The sequence below is a fragment of the Nuphar pumila genome, chromosome 2 (genome assembly GCF_984573655.1).
Source record: "Nuphar pumila chromosome 2, dmNupPumi1.hap1.1, whole genome shotgun sequence".
Taxonomy (NCBI): domain Eukaryota; kingdom Viridiplantae; phylum Streptophyta; class Magnoliopsida; order Nymphaeales; family Nymphaeaceae; genus Nuphar; species Nuphar pumila.
The window spans coordinates 92215334-92233954 of record NC_143250.1 but is presented as its reverse complement, the minus strand read 5'-3'; the positions used below and the strand labels follow the sequence as shown (position 1 = coordinate 92233954).

The window sequence follows — 18621 nt, the reverse complement described above, 5'->3', positions numbered from 1 at the left end:
TTCAAACCGTGAATCCCGCTTAGCCAATCCAATGTTTTACCAGTTGGAACATTGCATAGTTAAAAGTGTTAAACAAGGTGATCCAGATTCATAAGATCCACCTGTCTTGGATCTTGATTCATTCAGATTCACAAGAGAAAGGTCCACATTATAAAGAGTCTTAGCTTGTCTAACCCATATCCGATCTGTTTGCAGCCCTAGTTCTGGGTCAGAAACATGTATAGCAAAAGGTGAAAACAAATTTTTATTTGGTCACATTAAAATATAGATATAGGTTCAAAATAACATTGATTTGGATGTGATCCGAGTCCAAAAAATAACCAATTAAGCAAACCTTAATGGGATGGAATATACATTTGTATTTTATTATGAGGATCCATTTTTGGAAAAAAAAGTGTCCGATTTGGATAGGAGGTCTGACCAATTCCAATGACTCCTAGCTCGACACTCAAAAGGATGCATGTGCTATGTTTTTGTTTCGTTTTATGGCGTTCTATTAAACCTGTCACTCGTCTTTGTTTTTTTTTATTGATATCCAGTTGGTTTCTTGGTGTTCGGAGCAGAATTCCATGGATTGAGCCAAAATTCTATTTATAAACTAGGCTTTTACTTAGACCCAAGGGGATTGGCGTAGTGGGATGGAGCCTAAACGGTTAGACGGACAGTCTAGGCTCAAATCTCAAGTGTGTCACTCCCTATGCAAGCCAAAGCTTGGCAACTATCTGGGGTCGAGAGGTAAGCCCTTAGAGTTTTACACCCACATGGACAGAGACCACAGTAAAGCTATGCTAGCATGGTTAGGTCTATGCGACTGGAGCAGTTTCTCTAAGTAAAAACTAAAAAAAAAAAACTGGCTTTTACTTAAGGTGACTAATGGCCATTTAAAAAATTAAAAGGCATATATATATATATATATATATATATATATATATAGAGAGAGAGAGAGAGAGAGAGGGGGGAGGGGGGAAGGATTGGTTAGAGAGAAAGTTGTTGGTTTTAGCCAAATCAAAGGGTTACCTGCATTACCACCGAGCATGTATCTCATGTGGTAAGTGGGGTCCTGTGCCAAGCTGAAGGCCCCGGTTCGGATCCCTCTCCCACATGGGGCTTAAAGAGATATCTGGTAGGGTTTGCCTAGCCCCAACTTGCCTTAAAAAAAAAGGTGTTACGTGTTGTCACGGGCCTACTTCTTCAATAAGCCAGCACGACGTGACGGTCCTTCCAAACCGCCGCAAGCCTTTTGGTCGCTCACTTGTCGTTGCAGAAGCTTTGATAACTGAGAGTGCAAGAAAGCGAGAGAATAGAGAGTGAGAGAAACCACAATCACTCGAAAGCAATCACAACGAGGGTAAACAAAAGAAAGCTCTTCACATTTGCATTCATTCACATTTTTGCCTGAAGGCGCATTACAGTTCAAATCTACGAGATGACCCTTCAAGGTATTTATCAACCTAAACTAAAGTACATGGGTGGCCCGAAGAAAGTTTTAAGTGACTTGACACTTTACATCAAGACTCAATCAAACCAAAACAAACTCTAAACACAACTATACAAAGTAGGTCGCAAGGGAACAGGCTCCCCCTTCAAATCATGTGCCGCCCTCAGCGCCATATATTTCGTGGTAGGCCCTAACTTTGGCCAAATAACTGCTCTTCATCCAGAATGTTGGCTCCCACGTCGGCTTTGTTGTCTCTTCCCACTGCACCAAATACTTCTTCGCTTCGCTCAAGTAATTGACTTTGTGACAAAGGATCTTGCAGAGACGCTTCTCGACCCGTTGTGTTGTCGGGTCCCTCTGCAGAATAGGAGCGCATTGTGGCACGCTATATTTCGGATCTCCCTCATCCGCATGGAATAGTTTCAGGTTGCACATGTAGAACACTAGATGCACCTTAAAGTTTTGAGGCAGGTCCGGCTTGTACGCTAAGTTGCCCACTTTCTTGGTGATGGTGAATGGGCACTCATACTTCCTGATCAGTCTGTAATGCCGTCCATGGAAAATGCATGTGTGGTCCAGGTAGAGTTTCAGCAACACTTGGTCCCCAACACGGAATATAGCAGGACAATGATGCTTGTTTGCCCACTTCTTCATCCTCTTAGTCGCTTTGTGCAAAAAGGCCTTCACCAGCTCAGTTTGCTCGTGCCAATCTCGAACAAATTAATAAGCAAGGGATGGCCTTCCCTTCTTATCTATCTGCCTATGCAGCTCCTTCAATTCAGTCAGCCCCATGCGATAAGGGACCATGGCAGAGGGCTTTGCTTTAGGGGTCAACTATAATTGGTCGTCGACCTCGCAACTTGGCAGCAGATGCTTCGATAGTTTCGGGGGAATCACTCTCTGAAACTTAGCCAATAGTTAGGCAAGGGTCGGCGGCACTACTGTTTCCACCTACTTTTCTTCGATGCTCACGGTGACTAGGGATATCTAATCTCCCCGCTTGACACCCCTCTTCAATTGTATAGTAGATAACATTGAAGACTTAACTCCAAGAGTAAGGCATTGCACCGTATGTAAAAAGTTTGATCCCATAATTGTCATCGAGTTAAACTTTGACAGCATCAACACATTCTAGCTGCGAAGAAACTTCATGCCCAAAATCATTCAGAAGTCATCCAGGGACACCACTAAAAGTTGGCTTTGATGACCCAACTCTCAATTTGGTTAGTCACATCCCTTGCTTCACTAAGGATTGGTTTGGCCTCATAGTTCATCGTCTTGATCATCCTCTGCTTTGGCCCAGGCTTCAAGCCCAACTGCTTTGTCTCTTCCCGCAAGATGAAGTTATGTGTGGCCTCAGAGTCAACGATTGTCGTAGTAGACTTTTTATTCGCAATGACTTCCAGATACATGAGTTCTTTGCTAACCGACATGCTCTTGGTTGCGTAGCTTCTAACTGCATTTATCATCTGCATGGGCCCCATCCTTGGTTGTATAACGTCGGTGTCACTACTCTCCGCCTGCAATGCATTGGCTTTCCCATCGTTCCACACAAGCCGCTTTGGACATTGCCTAACGATATGTCTATCGCCACAGAACCAACAAGTCACAACTGTCCCTTTGTTGCCGTTATTATTGTGTTTTCTATAATTTTGCTTATTGTCAGAATGGTACTAGGTTGACGCCTCACCTTTATTATCACACTGATCCTCCTTCTTGCCTCTGTGGTTCGTCTTCTTTCCAACCTTAATAAGTGGAATGAAGGTATTGCATTGTGTATCCACTAGTCACTCGATCGTCATATATGCATCTTTCAAAGTCTCAGGATTGCTCCTTTCTACTTCAGATTGTGCCCAAGGTTGTAGTCTCACAATAAACCAGTTGAGTCTGTCTTCATCCGACATATTGGGTACGTCTAGCATGAGCTTCTGGAACGTCCTGATGTAGTCTATCAAGACTCTAGTATGCATGAGTTTTGTCACCATCCGATAAGCTTGGCATTGTATATTCCTCGACATAAAGTAGTTTCATAGCTCAATTTTGAAAGCTTCAGAGGTATCGATCACGCAATGGCCTCTTTCCATGTCACTATGTTTTTGTCGACTTCACTAGGCTATAGCATCTCCGTCGAGTAGAGTTTTTGATGCCTTTACTCTGAGGTCTTCGACCAATACATTCTGAATATTCAAGTAGTCTTTCACCTCAAACATAAAGTTTTTTATGGCCTTGCTATCCCTGAAACCATTGAATTTAGTTGGCCTTGGCACATATATCTTTGATGGCCTATCGCCACTTCCGCCATTGAGGGTAACTATCTGCTGCAGAGTGTAGTTCTTTAACTGAAGTTCCCCAACTTCAGTCTATAGGGCGATCACTGTCGTAGTCAGCGAAGTAACATATCCCATCAGCAAGTTTACCTGCTCTTGCAAGTTCGTCATCTCATTGTCCAGTCCTCCAAATGACTCAATTGTTCTTGAAATTGCTTTCTCATGTGAAGTCACATCAACCACCAGTCTATTGATTGTCACAGCCATCTGCTCATGGCCCCGAAGTGAACCCATCTCCTCGGCTTCAGCAACTGCCTTCTCTTTGGTGCTCCACAAGTTATATCGGGGTGCCATGATGTCTTGCTCATAAATCGTGGTTTGTCGATGTGTCTCTCGACATTCACTCTTGAGTCTCTTCTCTAGCTCGAGAATGGGCTTTGATACCATTTGTCATGAGCCTACTTCTTCAATAGGCCAGCACGGTGCGATGGTCATTTCTTACTGCCGCAAGTCTTCTGATTGCTCGCTTGCCACTGCAAAAGCTTTGATAACTAAGAGTGTAAGAGAGTGAGAGAATAGAGAGAGAGAAGTCCCAATCACTCAAAAGCAATCACAACGAGGGTGAACAAAAGAAAGCTCTTCGCATTTACATTCATTCACAATTTTACCTGAGGACGCATTATAGTTTAGATCTACGGGCTGACCCTTCAGGGTATTTATCAACCTGAACCAAAGTACATGGGTGGTCCGGAGAAAGTTGCAAGTGATGGCATGCTTAGTTACAGACCTCATGAAACCATGTTGTAGGTGTAATTTAATAGTTTTGTGGCCTTTTCAGTCTCCTTTCCTCATGAAACCATGTTATAGTTTAGTATTTTATGGGGAGATCAAATTTCAGTTAAAAGATGGAATTGTTAATTGAGCTGCAATTTCAACTTTATTCATTCAGGATATGGATAGAAGCCCAAATGAGAACATAAAAATCATTGAGATGGATTTAGGCGAAAGCAGGACCTAACCAAAGCAAAATAAACTATATTACAAAGTAGGTCTTAGGGGAACATGTGCATTGTGGTGTTTAATAGCATCATAGCATATTAGCACTTCAATAGCGTCTGCTAGAATAGTCCCATATCGAAGGAAGTGGCAGAGGGAGGACCCTCCTCATCTTATTAAAAGGAAGGCACCTCCCTGCATTGGTACGTCCAAGCCTGCCCACGAGCATCTTACATGATAGCAAGACAGCATGGGTTGCTTTACGACATTTTACGCTTGCCTGCCATGTGAAGAAATATCTTGCAGTAGTTATCATATTTAATTCATAATAAAATTGTGAGATATTCAAATTAAGCGATATTTTTAATATGTTGCATTTTAATTGGGATTTCTCCCTTATGACTCCTTACTTATTAAAGAGGTATTGGAACATTTTCATGACTCAAGAGTGGGAGGATATAAAGAAGTTCATAAGACTTGGAGAAGGGTGAGAAATGAACTATATTGGGCTGGTATGAAGAAAGACATTAAAAAATATGTGAAGGAATGTCAAATATGTCAAGCAAGCAATTATGAAAGAATTAGACCTCACGGTCTTCTTCAACCTCTTCTTATACCTTCACATACATAGACGAACTTAAGTATGGATTTCATTAAAAATTTATCTTCTTCACAAAAGAAAGAGGTAATTCTTGTGGTAGTGGATTGTCTCTCTAAGAGTTCTCACTTTATACCTTTACCAGGTACTTATACAGTGAAAATGGTGGCAAATGCTTTCTTGCAAAATGTGGCTAGGCTATATAGAATGCCTAAGACCATCACTTGTGATAGAGATTTGGTCTTCCTTAGTAGGTTTTGGAAGGGGTACTTTACGTTAATGGGCACCAAAATGTGCTTTAGTACGGCAAGCCATCCTCAAACAGATGGGCAAACTGAGGTGGTCAATAGAACTCTTGAAACTTACTTAAGGTGTTTCACAAGCGAGAAACAAGAAGATTAAATGAAATATTTACCTTGGGCCGAATGGTGTTACAACACTTCATTTCACACTACCACAGGCATGACACCTTATGAAGCGGTGTATAGAAAACCTCCACCTCAAACTCTCTTATATGAAGAAGGAACGACAAATATTTCTTTAGTAGACAAGCAATTGCGGGCAAGAGATGAGATCTTAAGAATCCTAAAGAGGAATATTCAAAATGCTCAAAATAGAATGAAACAAGTCTATAATAAGCAAAGAAAGGATAGAAAGTTCCAAATTGGTGATTGGGTATGGCTTAATTGCATTCACCATGGACAATTTTCACTAAGCAAGAACCCCATAACTAAACTTTCGTCCAAATACTTTGGTCGTTACCAAGTTGTGGCAAGAATTGGAGAGCTAGCTTATAAGTTGAAATTACCTTCAAGCGTACTCATTCATCCAATATTTCATGTTTCTCGATTAAAGCCATATCATGGACATCCTCCAAGTGAAGAAATACTTGATCCCATCACATGACAGTTCATAAGCATTCTAAAGTCCAAATTAGTGTGAAGGGGAATAAGGAGAATTCAAAAGTTTCTAATTGAATTGGACAATGAAGGTGAAGCATCCGCCACTTGGGAATGGGACTATAACATGAAGAACAGGTATCCTAATTTCCGTCCTAGATGACTAGGGATAGTCTCAAGAGGGAGGGATTGATACGGGACTCACTGGAAATGCAAATGAAGAACAAGCCGAGCAAGTTAAGAGAGGTTGGAACGGTTCAGTCGACTAGTAGAGCACAAGGGCAGCATGAGCCGGTCAATGTATTTCAGTTGGGTTAGCAAAGAGCAGAGGGTCAGCAATGATGCAGTAAGAAGAAATTAGCATGTGCAGCAATTACCAGCCACACGGTTTCAGAATGGAGGATAGGGTTGTCACCAACAAGTTTTGAAGCTAGGGCCGCCCAAATCTAATTTGGCGCCATTCAGAGTCTGGCTTATAAATAGCTTAACCTTTTATGTTTGATCATTCTGTAATTTTGAATTGAGATCTGTAAGTGAGAATTTCAGTACTAAAGCTTTAAGCTTTTGGCTTCAAATTAAAGATGTGCATAGAGGAGTTGGCCTTACTAGTCCTGCCACTAGCTAGTGATGGATCACCATTCACTTCCTTCATCTTCATTCCAAATGCATGATCTGATCAATTCCTAATCTCTGATCTGCTTAGCTTGATGACGATGCACTCCAACCGGCAATCAGCGGAATCAAAGAGCTTTTAGCGACTCCAAGAACTTCACTAAGTTCTTAATCGTCGATCAAACGATTCTAGCTAAGTGCAATCACTTGAGAATGATAATTGTGATATGTTACATCTGCAAATCACCTTTTCATTTACAGATCTAGATCCTGAAAATCAACAATTGCAAGAGACAACTAGATCTCATAATGCACAACGAAAGTGACAAGGCTGAGACTGTGAATTGCGGCCAGTGTTAAAGAGCTCACGCTCTCTACACTGAAACTCATAACTCAGCTAAGTGCATAGACACACTTGCTAGTTTAAATTCTGTATTAGCTTTTCTTTCAACATTCTGGTTTGCACAGATCTGAAGGATAATTCAGCTTAGCTCGGTGTTTGGTCATATTGTCTGTGACAGGCTGAAGTATCAAGCATTTGCGAAATAGCACAAGTATCGGATCTCTGGTTGACTGTGTGTGTGCAACCTTGTGTCGAAGGCATCTACGTTCACTGACACCTTGCGCCCTTCAAGCACATGCCTACGTGTGCATTCTTAAGTGCGCATGTGAGCGATGAGTCACACAACGTCTGTGTGCGCATTTTGAGTTGCGCATGTGTGCGTCGAACAACATATTGTGCTTGAGTGCTTGTGCGCACTAATCAAGGAGTTTTAGGTGGTACATTCCTAGTCAGGGCATAACACTACAGTAGGTGCACATCACACACATATGGTGCACATGTGTATTACATAAGGAAATAATACAAAAGTTGACACGATCTCAATAATGGTTCAAGGTACGTCGCCAACCAGACTTGAAGTGTGGGCAGCACAAATGGATTGGTGCCAACTTATGTACAGTACTATAAATAGTGCACTTTATTGTAAATCTAGGGAGGTATGAAATAAGAGAAGTTTGGATTGGGCTCCAATTTGGAGAATTCTTCCTCACTTGAGGAATTAGGCTCTTAGTGAGAAAGTAGAATCTCACTAAGTGATTTACTTCCTTCTTCCACCTTCTCATCCCTCCATTCCTTACTACTCTATAGAGAGCATCTTCATCTGATAGAGTATAGGCATCTGCAGCAAGGGAATTTTTCTGTAATGTCACTTTAGTGACTGAAGATGAAGCGTTGTTGCACAGTTGCACCAACTGTTGTGGCTTTAGTTACCGTACGTATGCGTCAAAGTGTCGTAGAGCGATCCAGCCTATGGGATATCAACAGGAGCATCTGAGTGCCTCTATGCTTTAGCTTGCCAATTGAACTGCGGATCTACAGCATCAGCTCATCCTTGCCATATTAGATCTGACATATTACAACCGTGAATGCGTGCTTTATGCATCTGTGTTGATCAATTATGCTCAGATTGCAAGCTCACGATGTTGTTGCTTCACTGCCACAGAAGATGTTGTTGCTCAAGTTGTTAGATATATTCAGTTTGCTATAACTCGAGCCACATTCAGTGCATCTAGCTTAGATCTCACCAACCGCGCTAGTAACCGCAGGTTATGGTTATTGGTGTCAATCCAAAGATCTCACGTGATCATGCCAGTTTCAATAAAGCTTTATAGCACTTTATATCAAGGAAGCGAAGAAGTAAATGATCGTGGGAGGATACAGTCATTGCATGCGCATCGTCAGCACAGCAGCTGCATCGTGTTGATGCTAGAGGCATACGCATTACCTGAAAGCCAGATGCCTAATGGCATGGCACCAGGGTGTGCGTGTTGAAGACACCATGCCTCCGTTGGACATCACATTGTTGTTGCATGCCTGTGCATGACTGTGCTTGCAGCGAGCATCGTGGCACTTGGGCACCTGCAGAGCCTGCATGAAATGCAGTGCTAGTGTGCAACATCACACAGTCACATTTGTTGTGCTAGTTCATGTGCATGCGGCAAAGCAGAGCCTTTGCACGTTTGTGCGGGATCACACGCTTAGTGAGCATTGCTGCCACACTGGGCACATGGCACATTTGTCATGCTTGTGTGTAACATTGCACAGTCGATAGCGACACAATCATCACTTGTGCGTGTCAAGTGCCACAAGTGACCTATTTCATTGAAGACTTGTTGCTGAGCTTACACAAGAGAGTTTCATGTAGTTGAAAACATCATCAGCATAAGATCTATGGGAGCAACAGGGTCAGCCTGCAACACGTGTGCCAACAACATCAGAATGACTTGAGAGTGGGTGCGGTTTCAGTAGAAGATTTGAGGTCGTCTCCAATCGAATTTGATGAGGGGTCGCCCAAGGCTTGGCACCAACTCAGTCTTGAGTAGTATAAATAGGGCACAAATTGTAATCATGTTAGGTGTTTGGCTAAGAAATGAGAAGAATTGATTGGAGCCAAGATTAATTCTTGATTCATTCATCTCAAACTAATTTATAGTTGAGTACAATATTCTAGGTTCATTGGAATACTCAGAGATAATTCTAGACTAGTCACAACATTCTAGGTTCATTGAAATACTCAGAGATAATTCTAAACTAGTTACAATATTCTAGGTTCATTAGAATACTCAGAGATAATTCTAGACTAGTCACTTGCTAATTAACTCATTAACATCACTTTCCAACTACCTAAGTTAGCACATTAGTCAACATATCCCCCCCCCCCTTAATGTGTTGCTCTTGAACTCCAAGCATCTCTCAAAAATAGTTGAACTTGTCTTTTGAAAGTGCCTTGGTAAAGATGTTTGCAACTTGATCTTCACTCCTGCAAAATTTCAGCTCAATTTCACCTTCTTCAATTGCATCTCGAATGAAATAGTGCTTGATGGCAATGTGGCGAGTTCTACTATGACAAACTGGATTTTTGGCAATGTCAATGGTTGATTTGTTGTCACATAATATCACTATAACTTGCTTTTGCTTCTTACTAATGTCTTCAAAAATTATCCTAAGCCAAATGACTTGTGATGTTGCCAAACTTGCTGAGACATATTCAGCTTCAGTGGATGATTGTGCCACACTTTGTTGCATCTTTGATGCCCAAGAAAATACTCCCAAACTAAGTGAAAAATAATAGCCTGAGGTATTCTTCATATCATCATGACATCCACTCCAATCACTATCACAATAACCATGCAAGTTTATAGGAACTCCTTTGCTGAATTTGATGCCATAGTTGAGTGTCTCTTTGATGTATCTTAACACTCTCTTGGCTGCTCCAAGATGCATTTGACTGGGATTGTGCATAAACCTTGATAATAAGCTTGAAGCAAACATAATATTCAGCCTTGTAGCTATGAGATAAAGCAAATTTCCCACCAAACTTCTATACAAAGTAGAATCAACTTTCATTTCTCCATCTTCTTTAACAAGTTTTTCGCTTAAAACAATTGGTGTAGCCATAGGCTTGCAATCAGCCATGCCAAACTTTACAAGAACATTTTCAGCATATTTCTTTTGACAAATAAAGACTCCATCATTATATTGATAAATCTCCATGCCAAGAAAATGATGTAACAATCCCATGTCATTCATTTCATATATTTTTATCATGTCTTTCTTAAAATCAGCAATCAACTTCTCATTGTTACCGGTATAAATTAAATCATCAACATATAAAGAAACAATAAGAATGTTTGAGTTACCTTGAGTCTTCACATACAAGGCTGGTTCACTCTTGCTCTTCTTGAATCCTTGCTTCATGAAGTAAGAATCAATTTGGTTATACCAAGCCCTTGGAGCATGCTTACACTTTGCCTTCTTCTCCTTCTTTAACAAAGCCTTGAGGTTGTTGAACATACACCTCATTCTTCAATTCTCCATTAAAAAATGCAGATTTGACATCAAGTTGGTAGAGATTCCAAGCTTTTTGGGTTGTCATGGCAATGAGGGCTCTAATTGTGTCAAATCTTGCAACCGGTGCAAAAGTTTCATTATAGTCAATTCCGGACTGTTGTGAATAACCCTTAGCAGCAAGTCTTGCCTTCTTCTTTTGAATTGAGCCATCAGGATTCAGCTTGACTTTGTAAATCCACTTGACGACACCAATGATTTCCTTGTCTTGAGGCTTCTCAACTAGCTTCCAAGTCTTGTTCTTCTCAATTGCATTTATCTCCTCTTCCATTGCCTTTTTCCAATCCTTTTTTTCGTATGCTTCTTTAAAATTTTCTGGTTCAAGAATACAAAAGTTGCATCTTGCATAAACATCACTCAAACTCCTCATTTTCTTTGAAGTTGAGCTTGAGAAACTTGAGCTTGAACTTGAAGATGAAGTTGGGCTGGTTGTTGGAGTTGAATGATCATCACTTCCTTCTTCATTTGCTGAATTTTCTTCTTCATCATTATGCTAAACATCCTGTTTTTCAATCTTTTTCTCATCCCAATTCCAAGCAGCATTTTCATCAAATAAAACATCTCGACTAATAATGATTTTGTTAGTCTTCAAATTAAACAATCTATAACCTTTAGACTTGGAACTATAACCAACAATAATACATTTTTCACTTACTTCATAAACTTATACCTCTTTTCTTTTAGAATTTGAGCATAGCAAATGCTTCCAAAAACTTTCAAGTGTTTCACTGAAGGCTTCCTTCTACTCCATGCTTCAATTAGAGTTTGATTTCACACGGCCTTTGTGGGACTTCGGTTGAGCAAATATACAGATGTATAAACAGCTTCGGCCCAAAATTCTTTTGGCAAACCTTTATCATGCAGCATAGATTTTGCCATCTTCATCACCGTTTGATTCTTTCTTTCGGAAACTCCATTTTATTGTGGTGTGTAACCAACGGTCAGTTGCCTTTCCATGCCTTCATCTTCACAAATTTCTTGGAATTTGTTTGAAGTATACTCCTTGCCATGATCACTTCTTAACGTCTTAATGTAGTGTCCACTTTGCTTTTCAACAAGTCTTTTGAACTTCTTAAAAATTGAAAACACTTCGGATTTTTCTTTCATGAAATAAACCCAAGTCATTCTTGAAAAATCATCAATGAAATGGATAAAATACTTGTTACCTCCATGAGAAGTGGTTCTCATAGGTCCACAAACATCCGTGTGCACTAGCCCCAAAAATTTTTTAGCTCTCCATGCAACTCTTTTAGGAAATGGTTGTTGGTGTTGTTTTCCAAGTGCACAACCTTCGCACACTTCATGTTTCTCATCAATCCATGGTAAGCCATATGCCATCTCATTTTGTTGAAGTACTTTGAGGCTGTGAAAATTCAAATGGCCATACCTCTTGTGCCACAACCTTGAATCTTCAATGACGTGTTTTCAATGCTTGAGTTCCACTATATTTGAAGTTGATTGGAAAACTTTGATTGGTTTGCATTTTGATTTTCATTATAAGTTGTCTACCATTCTTTTTATCATAGATACAACACTCATAATCATCAAAGTTAAGTGCATATTTATGCTCAAGAAGATGTTCAAGACTCAATAAATTTTAATCGAAATCAGGAACAAATAAAACATCATGAATGAACTTCGTACCTTGCTTGGATTGGACTCCAATGGTTCCCAATCCTTGTGCTTGAGCTATGACTCCATTTCCCATCTTCACTTCTATTTTTACAGATTCATCCAAATCCACAAAAATGGTTTTATCTCTTGTCATGTGATTGCTACAACCGCTATCAAGGTACCACACATCATTCTTGATTTCGGTGGCCATGTGACAGGCATAGAACAAACTTCCTTCTCCTTGTTTTTCTTCTGAAAATTTTGCTTGTTGGTTGATCTTGAACCTGTAATCTTTCTCCAAATGGCCAAGTCTCTTGCAATAATAGCACATTGGTTTGCCTTTATGCCAACAATCTTTCTCAAGATTATTGCTCTTGCCACAATGGCTGCAATGCTGCAAATTTTCTGCATTAGTGTTTATTTAAAAGTTGTTTCTTTCTCTTCCTCTTGAATTTCTACCTCTACCACTTCTATAGCCATATCTTACACCTCTTTGTTAGTCTCCTCCTCTTTGATAGCAAGTAGAGGTCTTTCTTTCATTGGTCTTGGGGTTGAAATTCAGATTTGATTAGAAAGCACTTTCAATGGATTTTTCAGTATATCTAGCCATCCTTCTCTTATGAGCCTTCAAGGATCCTAACAACTCTTGAACACTCATTGAGGAGATATCTTTTGTCTCTTCAATTATGGACACCATTGGATCAAATTTTGGAGGTAAACTAACAAGAATCTTCTCTATAATTCTGCTTTTATTAATTTCTTCACCAAAGGTTTTCATTTCATTTACAATTTTGGTGATCTTTGTGTAGTAATCTTGAATATTTTCAACATCACTCATCTTTAAATTTTCAAGCTCTCTTCTAAGAGTTTGAAGGGTGACATTCTTTACCTTCATGTTCCCTTGGAACTCCTTTTGTAGAATCTCTCATGCTTCATTGACTTTTTTGGCTCCCATGATTCTTGAGAAGATATCTGGAGTCACACCTTGCTGGATATATGAAAGAGCTTTTGCATCCTTCTTCCTATTCTCCTTGAGGGCTTTTTGCTCTTGATTGGTGAGACTTTCTTCACCTTCTGGTTCTTCATAGTCATTCTCTACATATTTTCACAAGTCTTGTGATCTGAAAATTATTCTCATTTTTACAAACCAATGGTCATAGTGCTCATCGGAGAATATGGAAATTAGATGACCATCACTAGTATGATTGGCCATCCTGTGTAGATGAAAAATTACTCAAATTTTCTGGTTTTAGGGGATGAACAAGGCTGTGAAATCGGGCTTTGATACCAATTTTGTTGGGTGTTCGGTCAAGAAATGAGAAGAATTGATTAGAGCCAAGATTAATTTTTGATTCATTCATTTCAAACTAATTTATAGTTGAGTACAACATTCTAGGTTCATTGGAATACTCAGAGATAATTCTAGAGTAGTCACAACATTCTAGGTTCATTGAAATACTCAGAGATAATTCTAGACTAGTCACAACATTCTAGGTTTATTGGAATACTCAAAGATAATTCTAGACTAGTCACAATATTCTAGGTTAATTGAAATATTCAGAGATAATTCTAGACTAGTCACTTGCCAACTAACTTATTAACATCACTTTCCAACTACCTAAGTTAGCACATTAGTCAACAAATCCTCATTATGTAACTTTTGAGAGGATTTGAAATAAAATTTCTTTTGGCTCCAGATTTGGAAATTGGCCTCATTTGAGGATAGGCTTTTGCTTAGAGCTTCCGAGTTCTAAATGAGAGATTTCTTCTTTCTTCCGCCTTTTGTCGATCTTATCCTCCACTTGATGCAGTGCTTCACAGTGTTGGAGTCTTGCTGTGCTGATCACATCAGTCACAAGCTGCATTCCGCACACTTCAGTGATCGGCCTCAGCGCAGCTGCTCACGCCTTACCGCATTCAGCCGACGCAACTGTAGGCATCCGCAGCACAGGGCGTCGCCTGTGCATGAGCCGCAGATGTATCTAAGAGTTCAGCAGCTCTTGATCTTTTTGAATCACTGTGCAGATGAGTGCAATCACTCAGCATTGATCAATGACTTAATGTTGAACATAATCTACTTGTTTCATAACGTGCAGCTTACAGCAAACGGATATAAACGTGCATATCTCCTCGGTGCACCGTTGAACCTACTCAGCCTACTGAAAGATTATGTGCAACGCCCATCTTGACTGAAACTCTATTGTGCGCGGTGTCGGATGAGCTTATGCTCACCGCACCTAAACTTTGATCCTAGATAAGTGCATCAGCAACTATGTTTGCTTAACTATCCCTTTGCACTGTTTGATGCATCTCTCTGTGCCAGATCTGCCAGCCGCCTCAAGGAGCTATCATTCGATTTGCGGCATCAACATCGTATTTGCATAATACCAGACGCGCCAGTCGGCTACCTGTGTAAACTATGATATACTGGAACAAAACAGTAACAAAAAGGAAAACACACACAATGTAAGTGGTTCGGCTGATTGCAGCCTACATCCACTGAAGATCCTCTCTTACTTTCTTATGATTATTTGGTACAGGGGGAAATATATATAGCTTTTACAATAAAGGCCTAACATAACGGATACGATCATGGTTAGGCAACAGTAAAAGGAAAGAAGGTAAAAGGTTCCTTTTGATAGGTAACAGATCTTCCATGATTTATGCACAAGTCGTTTTGCTTATCCACGATTCATGCAAAAACAACTTGTGCTCATCAATATCTGTTAACACACTCCCCCTTAAGTTGGAGAACAAATATCAATTTGTCCCAACTTGTTAGTCATGTGCTGATGGCTATCCCGACTTAGAGCTTTTATAAAAACGTCAGCCAATTGCTCTTTACTCTTGACATATTCGGTCTGGATTTCTTCTGAGTTGATTTTTTCTCTAACAAAATGGCAATCGAGCTCAATGTGTTTGGTCCTTTCGTGGAACACTGGATTTGCCCCTATATGTATGGCAGCTTTGTTGTCGCAATTAAGTATCATTGGGCTTTCGACCTGAATTCCCATATCTCTCAATAACACCTTTATCCATATTAATTCACATGTTCCATGTGCCATAGCTCTGTATTCGGCTTCAGCACTTGATCTAGCTACCATGTTTTATTTTTTGCTTCGCCAGGTGACTAAATTTTCTCCAACAAATATACAAAAACCAGTTGTAGACCTCCTATCATCTAAGTCTTCGGCCCAACTTGCATCGTTATATCCCATAACTTCTAGATTGTTGTTTCTCCTCATAATGATGCCCCTTCCTGGAGTGCATTTGATATAGTAAAGGACTCTATATGCAGCTCTTAGGTGTGGCTCATGAGGCTGATGCATGAACTGACTTAGCATATTTACAACATAGGTAATATCTGGCCTTGTGGCTGTTAGATAGATCAATTGCCCTACTAGTCTTTAAAAAGCACTAATGTCTGTCAGGGGTTGTCGTTCTGTTTTATTCAGTTGATGGTTAGATTCAAGAGGAGTGTCTACTGGTTTTGCTCCCAATAAACCTGTCTCTTTTAAGAGATCAAGAGAATACTTACGCTGACAAATAAAAATTCCTTCTTCAGAATAAGCTACTTCAAGGCCAAGAAAGTACCTTAATTTTCCTAGATCCTTTAATTCAAATTTATCATGTAAAATTTGTTTGGTTTGAGTTATGGTCTTCACGTCATTTCCAGTGATGGTAATATCGTCTACATATATTAGAACCATCACGGTTCCCGTTTCTTGAATACGGGTGAACAAAGTGTGATTTGCCTTGCTTTGATTAAATTTTTGAGCTAACAAAACTTCTCGTAGCTTGAAGAACCAAGCTCTTGGAGATTGTTTCAATCCGTAGAGAGCCTTTTTTAATTTACATACCATTCCCCCTTTTGGAAGAGTGACTCCTGGCGAAGGTTGCATATAAACCTCCTCATTGAGGTCTCCATTTAAAAATTCATTCTTAACGTCCATTTGATATATTTGCCAATGTAGATTTTCCGCAACAAACAAAAGAATCCGAACAGAATTCATTTTTGCTACAGGTGCAAAGGTCTCATTGTAGTCAATACCTTCTACTTGTGTGTAGCCCTTGGCAACGAGTCTTGTCTTATATCTCTCTATATTGTCATTACTCCTGTATTTGATTTTGTAGACCCATCTACAACCCACGATTTTTTTTCCTTCAGGAAGATCAACAAGCTCCCATGTGTTGTTTCTTTTCAAAGCCTTAAGTTCCTCATTCACAACTTCTCTCCATTTGGAATCCTCATTAGCTTCAAGAAAAGTTTTTGGTTTCGAGTGAGTATAAACTTGTGACACAAAAGCTTAATATGAGGGTTTTAGTTTATCAAGTTCCACATATTTTTTTATTGGATAAGTGGTCTTATCTGATCCAGAAACAAGATAGGTGAAATAATCATGGAGTCTAGTAGGAGCTTGTGAGACACGTGTTGATCTTCTAAGGGAAACAGGAGCCAAGGTACTTGGGTGAGTAGGAGAGGTGTCTGATATAGGCTGACTATTTGATACCTCATCTTGGTTGTCGTCAATATTAATGACAAGAGGGTTGATGTTTTCGTCCAATTGGAGTTTGGAAATGATGATTTCAGTATCATGACTAAAGTTCTCCCCCTCACGTTTATCGTCAAATAACGATGTGATAGATGTGGAGAAGTATGGTTCTTTTTCAAAGAAATAAACATCTCGTAAGGTGTACCATGTACCAGTAGATGGGTCATAACACCTGAAACCCTTTCTCACAGAGGAGTACCCAAGAAAGATGCATTTGACTGCTCTAGGTGATAGTTTGTCCAGGTCTTTGGATTGTAGGTGCACAAAACATTTGCAACCAAACACTCGAATGTGAGCAAGAGATGCCTGTTTGTTATAGAGGATCTCCACATGTACTTTGTTATTGATGGAGCTACTTGGTAGACGGTTAATAGAATAGCATGCAGTAGATATGGCTTCAACCCAGAACTCTTTAGGTACATTCATGTGAAGCATTATGGTGTGAGTCACATTTAAAATATGACGGTTTTTTCTTTCTGCTACTCCAATCTGCTGGGGTGTACCGGCACATGTGTGTTGTAGAAGAATTCCTTTTTCCCTTAGAAAATTGCTCATATCGGCATTTATAAATTCTCCTCCATCATCAGTTCTGAAGGACTTGATCCTAGTGTTGAACTGTGTGAGGACCATGTTATAAAATTCTATGAAACATGTAGTAACCTCAGATTTGTGCCTAAGGAAATACACCCATGTCATCCGAGATAAATCATCAATAAATGTAAGAAAGTACATAAAACCGCTATGAGATTTAACAGGAGTTGGGCCCCAAACATCACTATGAATCAATTGAAAAAGTTCATCAGATTGTCTTTCAGACTTAGCAAATGGAAGTCTAGTAAACTTAGAATATTCACAAGCATCACAGGATTTTGGATAAGTAGACTGTAATATGCTTGGAAGGCGAGTCTTTAACATACTTGTAGATGGGTGGCCTAGACGATTATGCCACAATTCAAAACTGTTATCAATAATTTGAGCAGCAAGAGCTTGTGAACCAGAGTCCAATATGTAGAGTCCGTTATGTATGGTCCCCCTACCAATCACTACCTTCGTCACCGAATCCTGAAACTCTAAGTGATCAGCGAAAAACACAATAACACAATCATGACTTTTTGTGATTTTGCTAATAGATAGCAGATTTGCAGGAAAGCTTGGAACATATAAGGCCTCAGTTCCAATGTTTTGATTTAAAAGTTGAACTTCACCTGTTCCTAGAACAGGAGTTCTTGTTCCATCGGCAATTCTGACAGATTTCTTAATAGTAGGCCAAAAATTGCAAAGAAGATTTTTGTGTCCCGTCATGTGGTATGTGGCTTCAGTATCCACAATCCAATAATCAGAAATAACATGAGCATTCATGGCCAGAAAATTACCTGATTTGTATTTAGTTGGTTGATCAGTAGGCTGGGAAGCAGTTAGGTTGGATTGCTGAATATTTTGAAAAACCTTGGCAAGATCCTCCATGCTAATTGTAGCTACACTAGCCTGTTTGGTGGGTTGAGCGGGTGATGACGCTGGACGAACTTTCGAAGGCCGTCCGACGAGATCCCAGCACCTCTCACGGGTATGTTCGACCTTTTTGCAATAGGTGCACTTCATCTTAGGTCGCTATCGGGAAAAACCTGGTTTCCATCGGAGCTGAGTTGTTTCTCACTGACATTAGTTTGCTGAGTAACATGTTTGTTTTCAGCTTTGCACGCCATATTTTCGTGCGTTTGGTCAGAGTTTTTAATT

The 18621-nt window shown here is 39.9% G+C and overlaps 1 protein-coding gene across 1 annotated transcript; it reads right to left on the bottom strand.

The window, feature by feature from the left end:
- Positions 1-1588: 1588 nt before the first annotated feature.
- On the bottom strand, positions 1589-2092 carry LOC149846115 (uncharacterized). The gene has a single exon (XM_089990495.1). The coding sequence runs from the start codon at positions 2090-2092 to the stop codon at positions 1589-1591; it is 504 nt and encodes a 167-aa protein (XP_089846621.1).
- Between the last annotated feature and the right edge of the window lie 16529 nt (positions 2093-18621).

Excerpts from the sequence above, each read along its gene's own strand:
- LOC149846115 (XM_089990495.1), bottom strand. The coding sequence starts at position 2,092 with ATGAAGAAGTGGGCAAACAAGCATCATTGTCCTGCTATATTCCGTGTT.